This window comes from Homalodisca vitripennis, chromosome 5 (assembly GCF_021130785.1).
Source record: "Homalodisca vitripennis isolate AUS2020 chromosome 5, UT_GWSS_2.1, whole genome shotgun sequence".
Classification (NCBI taxonomy): domain Eukaryota; kingdom Metazoa; phylum Arthropoda; class Insecta; order Hemiptera; family Cicadellidae; genus Homalodisca; species Homalodisca vitripennis.
In genome coordinates, this window is record NC_060211.1 from 93,875,166 (window position 1) to 93,887,236 (window position 12,071).

The 12,071-nt window shown below is 31.6% G+C and overlaps 1 protein-coding gene across 2 annotated transcripts in view; it reads right to left on the reverse strand.

The window, feature by feature from the left end:
- Positions 1-4,261: 4,261 nt before the first annotated feature.
- The window catches only part of LOC124362537 (protein wings apart-like), a 54,976-nt gene continuing 47,166 nt past the window's right edge, over positions 4,262-12,071 (reverse strand). For both annotated transcript variants that reach the window (XM_046817132.1, XM_046817133.1), the window contains 2 exons: positions 10,454-10,565; positions 4,262-4,606 (listed from right to left, as the gene is read on the reverse strand). In XM_046817132.1, coding sequence (XP_046673088.1) covers positions 10,476-10,565 — 90 coding nt within the window. In that variant the 3' untranslated portion in view covers positions 4,262-4,606; positions 10,454-10,475. The remainder of the gene's footprint in view (positions 4,607-10,453; positions 10,566-12,071) is intronic.

Below are 12,071 nucleotides of genomic sequence, written 5' to 3' on the forward strand. Positions count from 1 at the left end.
TTCTTTTTGTAGGCCTTGCGATGAATGATCTTTTGGCTACAAGATATGAAACTGCAATGATATGCTGATGATCTAGTGCTTGTTATAATCAGAGGTAGAAGTAGAGGTATTTTGAGTTATTGACCATTAAAGTGGTTAAAAACTCAAACAAATACATGTGAGTATTTAGTTTAGCTCTAGTTCACCTTCCTCTTACATGCAGCATCTGCAATCTGATGTCACAGACTTTTCTGGTATTCAGATTTCAGATGCTGCACATAAGAGGAAGGTGAACTGGATCTAAACTCAACATTGGCATTGGATGAACCCTTACCATAATAGCTGCATTATGTGTACCAATACATATTTCAATTTTTGGAATGTCAGGCCAAATAACCAACCAAATCCAAAATGGTAAAGATACAGCAATACTAGTATAAAAAAACAAAGCTTCAGATATTGAGTTTAACACTAAAAATGAATTTCTTTACAAATAATTACAGAACATGCCAAAACTATTGTTCTTTTTTATATATTGCTTAGGTATTCTTAAAAATATAAAAATTTATTTTAACCCCCCATTTTTAAACAAAATGTACAAAACCTTTGATTACTATGTAAATAGATTTATTTACTCTCAGGAAATTTAGACAGTTTAAAGTTTTTAATACTTTTAGATTTCAAGTGCAATGATGCATACAAGTATATGGCAGCAGAACATTAGAATCATCTGTATCAAACAATATAAGAAAAGTTACATTTGGGAAGGAAGAACCCAATCTAGCCACCTACTTTGTTAACAGGTTGTCTACCTACCTATTGAATAATTTACTTCCAATGCACAAAGGATGAAATGACAAATACATTCAGTTTGTAAGAATTTTTATTTTGTGTCTTTACATGAACTCATTTTATGTACATAATGCAAATACACAATCTTTAATATAACCTTTAACTGTGAAGTAAAAATGCATTGGTAATTTACATGAGTTGGTACAACTGATTCCAGTTGCTGTGAGCATATCTACACAAAATATAAAAGATTAATTAATTTTATTTAAATCTAATAAGGTATATTATAAATGGAATTCTACATCTTTCCTTGAAAATGGTAACCAAATAAAATAAATATATCTGACATTAAAAAATTATGTATAATACTAATTGAAAATAATCTACTTAATCTTCATTATTTGTTGATTTGATTAAAATTTACATCATCCACTACCTTACATTGTAACTAAGGTTTTAATTGGTTTAGAGAAAAATAATTTGCAACATTGCAGCTCAAAATAACCTTTTACAAAATATAATAATACAATTTAAGGTCACAGCATAGAAACCTATAATTAATAATACAAAAATATGAAAAATGTTCCTGTTTTGAAGGGTTTTTGCTTTTCAGAATTAATGAAACATATTCTCTCTACATTCCTGGTCTCAAAAGAATAATTTGAATTGAAAACAAGACTATTCTTTTATTGAGGGAAATTTTAAAAGTAAAAAACAAATGCTACCTGCCCTGCTTGGAAAAAAATTATAGTTTTGTTTTTACTACGACGAATATAGAAGTTATTACAAATTTGACTAATTAATTTTTAAATCTAAACAAAAATTGTTTTTCATTTTTACAACAGAAAATAGATTACAAATAATATAATTTATACTATCGTTTATAATTTAGTAATATTCGCTGTAATTTTTTTAAAGAGATGACTTATTTGTAACTTATATATTTGTGAGAGGGAGAGAGAGAGAGATGATTAAGGACTATTAACAGAAAGAATCAAGAATTGCTCGGGTGGTTTGGGCACATGAAAAGAATTGTGATAAATAGGTTCAAAGAAGATACATGGGAGTAAAATGGAAGATAAAAGAAGGCGGAGAGTACTCTACCAAGCTAACTGATAATGAAAACTGCCAAAGATGATGATCGTGTAAAATTTACTTTAATACAATTCCATTCATTATTAACTAGTCAACTTGTGTTGCTCTGCAGCATTAATCTACCCAGATTATATACACTCTGTGTAAGTACCGAATGTACTACTATGGCCATATGTTTCCACTAGACTGTTGCACTAAGTCAGTCATTAGGAGAAAAACCTGTCTCAGCTTACCCTATATGAGTACCTAACATCTGGTCTTTTTTTACTTGGAATTGTTTGATATGAACTGTGAAATGTATATATTCAAGCATCATTGAAACCTGTAATTGTAATTTAATAAATCTCAATCTCTATACTTATCTGCTGCTTCAGGTAGGATGGATCCCACATGGCCTTCAACAGAAATGTCAGCCCATAACACTGACATGTACAGAAAGATTTTCCCCAGCTTTTTGAGGCAATTCATGGTTATGAAGAAATTCTTATGAAATTGGAATGTCACACCAAAATATCTCACTGCATTAAGACCAATTTCACTTGGCCCCCAACAGCAAAATTCTCCCTCATATCCTTAAGAAGAGTTTCTAACAATAAGTAAGTTTTTTCTGTCAATAGAAGAAAAACTATCTCTGCTACCTTCTCATTTTGTTTCTCAATGTCATTTTTTAGGCGCTTCCCAGTGTAATACACATAAAGAGAAAAATTTCCGTCCATCTTTTTTAATCACAGAAATTTCTTCAAACACATCATTCATTAAACGATCATTTGGATTAATCAAATCTTCACCCACTATCTTGTCCTGCTATTGTACAGTCATAAAAATAAGGATAAAGTGATCATATAATCTGCAGTCATCATGCTAGAGAGTAAGCTTCTATCAGAAAAAACTTATTATGTATGTGACTTATTGTGCTTAGCCAACAAAAATGTGTTACCGACCGCACTTCATAACTGGCAGGATTTTTAATTGTGTCTCACATTTTAAACTGATGTTGTAACAACTATAAGGAGTGACAGTAACCTCTCACTAGCACGGCTGGATAGCAACTGAATGGAGAAACGTCCTGACATCAAAATGGTCACGATAGTCCTGCCCCCTAGTGACTAAAGAGGAAAATGTATCAACTTTCTGGATAGCACTTGCATTTGTCTGTCTGTCCACACAATATTTCACTGATCTATAGACTATCATGTATTTATGGAAACACGTGTTGGTGACAGATGTTTCCAAATGTTGATGAGTGGGGCAGACGTTTGAGACAGGTTTGGGCCTGTGTAAACTGGCAGGTTATCGGAAAAAATCAGTGGATTTGTTTTGGGAACGGACCTATCCTTTGGCAGGTATATTTGGGTATATTGTTAAAATGTAGAAGTACAATTTCCAAGGATAGTTAAGTCAGAGTAGGGATGGTGATAAGTAACAATGAGTTTCTTAGATTATAGAAATCAGACTGCTAATACGACTGTCCCTTTTTTTGTAAATTTGGTCCTTGTACTTACTTGGAAAGCGTTTTCCGTGTTTATACAAAGATTCCATGAGATACTGTCTTACACAGGAACTATCATGCTTGTCCAAACTAACACGAGTCTTAAAACTTTACATCATCTTAAGACTGAAATTGTTATCACTCTGTCAGTGGGCTTATCTTTTTTAATAATAATATATTTTATTACATGTGAAATGTAACCACCTAATATACTTTAATACATTTTTAAACTGTAGTTTTAACTTTTTAATACTTCGGACCTATGTGTCTACATAACAAGTGGCACTGTATCAATAATTTATAAAGTACAGGCTTTCAAAGATGTTCAACATTGTCTTCCATAGTGGTTGTGTAATGTTGAGCGTGTACATAAATGTCCAGAATTAGCTATAGTTATTTTCTAGACTAATACAAAAATGTTGAAAGGCAAAACAAAAGCTTATTGTTATAATTCAACAGTTTAATCGGTCAGCCTTATGGTAATTGATTTAACATCCTCCAATACAAACCTTTATCTAATTTATTTATAATTATATCAGAAAATCACAATAAAAAAAGGAACCAGTATACAGACTGTTATTGCATGAAAAATACAATATAAAAAATGAAGATATATAGGAAAGATCAAATAAAACGTTTATTATTACTATTTAAATCAGTTCTGGTATTGTACAGCACAAAAATAAATAACAATAAAACAGGATACAAAATTAGAATCCCTGATCAAATCAGTTTCAAAATATTTATAAAAATATATAAGCATATAAATAATAAAAAAAACAATAAAATTATTTTAGATGTTTCAGTAAACATATTTACATTTTTGAGTAATTGATTTATAACTTGAATTTATCATAAGATAATTATAAAGATTATCAATTATCCATCAAAGTATTAAACAATAACTTACACTACAATTATATGATTTACAATATTATAAAATTAATATAAAGAATTTTTTCAAAATAGAATTTATACAGACATAAATTTGTACTTTAAAAGTGTTGCATATATATATTACATGTTTTAACACAGTAAAATGCTCAAGATAAGCTTGTCCAACAGTATTATAAAATTGTAAAATAACGTTTAATATAACCTACTTATTTACAAGCTGGCTGAGAATAATAAATATAATATAGATGAATGTACAGAACTACTACCTAGACTATATAACATTGTATACAGTTTCCAAGAGAAGACATCAGTCAACAACAACAACATGGCAGTCTCAGGAGCCTCCAACTGGACCTACAACACCGTCAATAATATGTCAGAACTATACAGGATACCCATAGATTACACTATCAAACTTTACCAAATGATTTTTCAGGTCAAAATAAATAATAACATACCATCTTAGTTATCTACACATAACACAGCTATGATGGGATGGGTTGATTCAATGTGAATATTGAATGAATATATAATGTGAATAGTCTGTATCAGTGTCAAATATCAGACACTGCACTAAGGTGAAATATAGCTCAACTCAATACTCACGTTGCTTAGTTTATCCATCGGTCTCTTTATGATTTTCACAAAACTATTATATTTAAATCATAAGACCACTGTTTTAAAATTTCCAGAAAAATTTGTTATTGTACTTATAATAGCAGTCTAATTTTCCTGAGGAGAAAAACCATAAGAGCACAGTGCCACTATGTCACTATGTCAATATGTCACTATGATATAAGTTTACTCTTTCTTTCAAAAAAGCTAGAACACATATTCAAGGTTTCATTTTGAGCAATTGTGATATACATAATTTCCTGGATAGACAAATTCTTTATTTTAAAATTGATACAAATATTAAATTTCTTACAATTTTGATAACTTTTTTTGAACTAATTGCCAATTGTAATATTTTGTCTACAGCATTTATAGTTTTGTTTATGGACCTGTATAGAAGCACATTTGCAGGGGAACATAAATAGATGTGTCTCAAAATTTTGAAAGAATTACCTTAATAAAGTTGACTTTTGAAAACCCAAATCTGATGTGACAGAGAAACCATTCACTGATTTTAATTACAGCCAATTGAATCAGTGAAGAAGATACCAAAGAGTTCTGCCACAACATGAAAGTTTGCATCACCATAGTTGACTTGCTTTATAGTAGTTGCTGAACTTTGATTTATTGAGTTGTGTCATCATAAACTTGATTTATAGAGGTCAATACAAATCAATAAAAGATGTAAATGAAATCTATTTCACAGATCTGCTTAGCTAACTTCAAGTTATAGCTGGTTTATGTACAGTACCGTTCCGGACAATAGATGATTCAACTAATTAAGATATTTATAATAAAATATTCAAATCGTACAAGTGAAATTAACACTGACTGTTATGTGAAGTTCCAAGGGAATTTGAAAAACACGACTTGTCAAGTAATTGGTTAATTTTGAGTTATAGAGAGTTAAGTAATCAAAGTTTACAGTCAAACTAGCTACAAGGCCAAATTGACTTATTAAAATGTCTACAATCTGTGGATCCAAACGAACAATAAATTATTGGATATAGTAGTGGTATAATACACTAATTTAAAGAACATTTATTTATCAACACGACTTATTAATGCCTAATACTTATAGCCTAATTATTTCTTTACTGTACGGCCAACTCTTAAATCCATTAGGCTCTCTAGTATTAATGCATTAGTTATTTTTTAATATAAAAATTTACATATAAGATAATCAAATTCTAAGGGCAGAAAAATTTTGTAGCCCCAGACCACACGTGTTTTCAATATAAAAATTTCATTCCGTTAATGAACTAATAGTACCAGAACATCTATCAAACATTAATTGCATCTTTATTGCTGTGGACCAAAGAGTTTTAAGTATTGAGGTTTTATAAAACCTTTGATATAAGTGGAAATTCTATTCTGGTAAGATCTGTCCATAATCTTGATCCTGAGCTTTGATTATTCACTGAAAACAACTTGAAATATTTTTGAACACCAACATTTATTATTTTTATCAACAACATTAAAAATATATTTATTCTTGGTTAAATTGGAAACTTATTTTTAAGATTTGAGACTTTAATTATCTGTTTTCATTTTATATTTTTTATTTTAAATATTTCCAGTACATACGCTGCTTTTTGTTTTGCGTGTTTTTTTATGTACTCTGTATATTCCATGACATTCGATGAAAACAAGTAAATTTTGTAAGTAATTTCTAACTTTAATAAGTTGAATTGCATACTACATAGCAGAGAATTGAACGAAAATTGATTTAAAGCACTGAACGATACTGAAGTAAAATCAACGTATTTAATCTGGCTTTGTCTCATTTCAGCTAGGAGCTGCTGACATTGTCATTGCTAATGAGATAGCTGGCAGGTTACTGAATTGTGCTATTCATGTTAACACTGTCTTTGTATGTACTAATAATAATAATAATAATAATAATATATATATATATATGTTACCGGACAAACCCGATTCTCTGCTGCAACAGGGTCTTCTTATCTGTGTTTGCAGCAGTTTCGACTTCATTTATAAGTTGTTGGTACTTATCTTTTGTCAATACGTTGAAATGTGTTGATTTCTCGTTTTCACTTTGTAAAACTGTAGTCATGAATCTTTCTCTCCATTCTTTCTGGCTATGCCCACCACTAACAGAATCTTCCTCCATAGTCCCACCTACTAAAGTATACGTTACTTGTACCACTCTCTTAGCTCACTAACACTAATACTTCCACACGACACACTCCAAAGCACGGTGTAAAGCACAACGAACAACCAAATAACAACTAAGACGCACTCATATTCGCACTCCACGCACAGCGGATACTGACTGAGAGAGTGAGCGGTAGGAGCAAACAATGTAATGCGACGAGCACGTCGAGACTTGCAACCCCCACCACCCGGCTGCTTGGGTTTGGCCTGACCTTGAACCCGGCCACATTAGTTTATCCGTTCGCTACCAGGCCAAACTAGTTCGGCCTAACAATTCTACCAGGCTGAACTAGTTTATCCTAACGCTATTAGGCCAAACCAGTTCAGCCTGTAATCAATAAGGCCAAACTAGTTTATCCTAGTGTGGTCAGGAAAAACTAGAACATCCTAGTCCAAACTAGTTTGTCCTAAAATCGGGTTTGTCCGGTAACATATATATATATATATATATATATATATACTTTTATATATATATATATATTTATATATATATATATATATACTTTTATATATATATATACTTTTATATATATATATACTTTTTTATATATATATATATATATAAGTATTCTCTTCATGCAAAAATAAAAATAAAAAACCAAATATTGGCAAACTCTTTATGAATTTTCATGTCTTTAGCATACTTCTTCAGATAACAATAAATAGTGTATATAAATATTTACAAAATTAGGTAATTAAACTAACTAAATATAAACAAGACAAAGAACTGAAATAGAATAATAAACAGGGGAAAATACCTCACAGCTGATGTTTCATCAGAAATACCAAAGAGTAAAAAAATAATTTTAGAAATTAACGAATGTTCAAACCTAAAGGAAATTTTGATTTTAAAACAAGTTGATGAGCAGTTTCGCTCCTTCTCAAATTAAACCTATTCATATTTTCGTTGGCATGCAATGGGACATTATTGATGCCTTTTAATTTATAACAGTTTTCAATTTTGTCCTGATTGTGTTCCCTGGAATGTACAGCGAGGGGTTTGTCATCTCCGTGAACAAAACTGTAACGGTGACCTGTCATTCTGATACAAAGAGGGTTAGAGGTTTGGCCAATATATTGTTTATTACAAAAATTTAGCTGATATATTATATTACTTGAATTACAATCAATAGTTCCTTTAATTGGATACGTTTTATTGGTTATGTTACTGCTAAAATGTTGACTAGAGGACATAATTTTGCACGTACCACAACGTGGTTTTTGACAGGGTTTACAACAGTTAAAATTTGTCTCTCGATTTTTGTGTTTAAGATTGGTTTGGTCTAGCATATTTTTAAGATTTTACGGTCTTCTAAAGATGACCCTAGGTGGTTTTGAAAATATATCTTTAGTTTCCGATGATGACTGTAGAATATGGAAAGCAGTTTTCATTATAGGGTTTATTTTGTTAAGTCCAGGGTAGAATTTGGTAGTAAATTTAGGTTTATCTAGAGGAAAAGATTTGTTGTAATTAAAATTTCTTGACCTACTAATTACATTTTTTTTACCTATTGATATATTGATAGATATATATATATCAACCTTCTATCTTAAAGAAAGAAAGAAAGAAGGTTGAATTAATTATGCCTTCAATTCATATTAATAAATTAAAAATTTTTACTATGTAAAGGACTACATTAACTTTTTATGTAATAAGCAACATAAGCATACTTAAAAGTTAAATCGATTTAAGCAAACCTTTCCATATAAGACATTGCTTAAATTTATTTGAAAATTACCACAATACAAAACATGGGTATAAAACTGTACAATGCTATTCCAGCCAAAATTTAATAAATTTAAAATGTCATTACATTTAAGAATAATCAAAAACCTTTTCTTTCACACAAAAAGAATACTATTCTTTAAGCAAATATTAAAATGATGTTGAAATTTTAGATTTCATTAAAATGCTTATATTATTGATACTTGATTGCATTGATCATCATACACTAGTTTATAGTTTTCTGAATTTTTGACAATACTACCAGTTTGTCTACCTGTGCTACGTTTTTTACATGTTATGTGACAATGAATATTTCATTTCATTTCAATTTTACTCATAATTCACAGTCATTATCAGTAATTCTATAACACTTTTATCTTCTTTTCAATCAATGGAGGCATTTAAAATACGTATAAACAGATGAGAACACTGAGCACAACCACAGGACACCATCCAAAACACTGCAGCGGCAGAATTTCAAAATGGTATTTACTTAAAAAATATGCCTCATGCCTAGTATTCTTGCCACTGACCTTGCGCATTAAAGGCCTGATCTCATGTTTACTGGAGCATTTATTACTCTCAATTAGGTATTTATCCCTGCGCATCAGAGGCTGGTCTCATGTTTACTGGAGCATTTTATCACTCTCACTTAGGTATTTGATCACCATCTTTGTCGCCTTCCTAACCCAGCCTGAAACTAAACTATACTATAGCCTCATGTCTAGAATTCTTACCACTTATCTTGCACATCAGAGGCCTGGTCTCATGTTTGCTGGAGCATTTTATCACTCCAACTCAAGTATTTTTATCACCATCTCTGTCGCCTTGATACCTCTACTGGTTCCTAACCCAGCCTGAAACTAAACTATACTATAGCCTCATGTCTAGAATTCTTACCACTTATCTTGCACATCAGAGGCCTGGTCTCATGTTTGCTGGAGCATTTAACACTCTCAATTATGTATTTATCCCTGCACATCAGAGGCTGGTCTCATGTTTACTGTAGCATTTTATCACTCCAACTCAGGTATTTGATCACCATCTCTGTCGCCTTGATACCTCTACTGGTTCCTAACCCAGCCTGAAACTAAACTACACTATAGCCTCATGTCTAGAATTCTTACCACTTATCTTGCACATCAGAGGCCTGGTCTCATGTTTGCTGGAGCATTTAACACTCTCAATTATGTATTTATCCCTGCGCATCAGAGGCTGGTCTCATGTTTACTGGAGCATTTTATCACTCCAACTCAGGTATTTGATCACCATCTCTGTCGCCTTGATACCTCTACTGGTTCCTTACCCAGCCTGAAACTAAACTATACTATAGCCTCATGTCTAGAATTCTTGCCACTTACCTTGCACATCAGAGTCTTGGTCTCATGTTTGCTGGAGCATTTTATCACTCTCACTTAGGTATTTGATCAACATCTCTGTCGTCTTGATATCTCTACTGGTTCCTAACCCAGCCTGAAACTATACTATACTATAGCCTCATGTCTAGAATTCTTGCCACTTACCTTGCACATCAGAGTCTTGGTCTCATGTTTGCTGGAGCATTTTATCACTCTCACTTAGGTATTTGATCAACATCTCTGTCGTCTTGATATCTCTACTGGTTCCTAACCCAGCCTGAAACTATACTATACTATAGCCTCATGTCTAGAATTCTTGCCACTTACCTTGCACATCAGAGGCTTGGTCTCATGTTTGCTGCAGCATTTTATCACTCTCACTTAGGTATTTGATCACCATCTCTGTTGCCTTGATACCTCTACTACTTCCTGACCCGGCCTGAAACAAATTATTCTTCTACAACCTATTCCATAATCTCTATTGGATACATAATAAAGCATTTGGAAACCTATGGCCATAAAGAGGTTGTATCTAACATATAATCCAAGCTTATCAGCCCAAATGATTCAGTTTTTAAATCCAGTTTGGACATAGCATAATCATGTACTGTACCATAATGTTGAAGATGGATGTTATATTGGATGTTATATTGGTTTCTAATATTGTATATCACACAATTTTAAAATAATTACTAACAAATACTTAAAACCTTTATTTTAAGAGGCCTTACAACAGCAAGCCGTCTTCATAAAACACTTCCAAAACATCTAGTGAAGTACACAATATATTATTAATAATGTGATGATGGTACTAGAATATTAGCTATATTAATTTACAAATAAAAAAGTTGAGAACCGAAATTCTAAATAAATACAGAGTGTTCATAAAAGTGAATTATAAACTTTTGTAACTGATATTAATCATCGTTTTAAACAGAAATGTCATATTAACTATGTCAAGAAATTTTTGTTTATACCACTAGCCGCCATGTTTAATTTTTTATCAAAAAATTATTATCTTTAAACGTTAAGTTTAAAGTTAGGTTAAAGAAACCAAATTTAGCATGTAAGTTTGAAAATATAAGAGGAATTTTTTTTAAATAATTGTGTTATTTTCTTTAATATATACAAAATGGTGTCTGTTGACAGTTTTTCAAAGTCATATAACAAAAAATACCAGTATAATTATAAAACATTTACTAGACTCCTACTATTTGAACAATTTCATTACAATTCCAACAGTACTTGTTTCAATGAAATCTATCAACAATGAATAAGCCAGCACAACCATTTTAAAGGAACGCTTACACAATCAGTAGCAGCAAACAATTTGTCTTTTCATAGCCATCATCTGTTTTACATAGGTTATAAACATTTTACAAGATACTAACTATTTTGAAATGTTTTGAACAATTCCAACGCTACTTTTTTCAACAACCTCCGACAACACATAAGCGAGCACGGCCACTTTAAAGATACACTTGCGCAAGGAGGGAACGCTAAACATGTCACATTTGGGAGGTATCAGTTGTTTGTTCCAGATACTATGGGTCACTTGATTTCTAAACCAATATTTTTAAAGTATTTAATTACAAAATATTGAGTTATTTAACACGTTCGCTACCACCATGTTAAGAAAAGTCTTATACCTACAGACCAGCCGGCTCAAATATGAGCCGCACGGTTTCTTCCCGTGCACCGGCGTCCCAAATATGCGCCGCTCGGGGCACCTCAAATAGACTGACGTCCCATATTTGCGCCGCTGTTTGCATGCCACTATTATTGCCATGAAAAATCACTGGTCTATTTTAGAGGCTTGATACTTTTGTATTGGTCTATGGGGATGTCTGGCTCACATGTGGGACGCTTGGTCTCTGGATATCTTAAAAATTACGTCCTATTATGGCCTATCATGCCAACTTGTTATAACCAGTGGCACAATAAT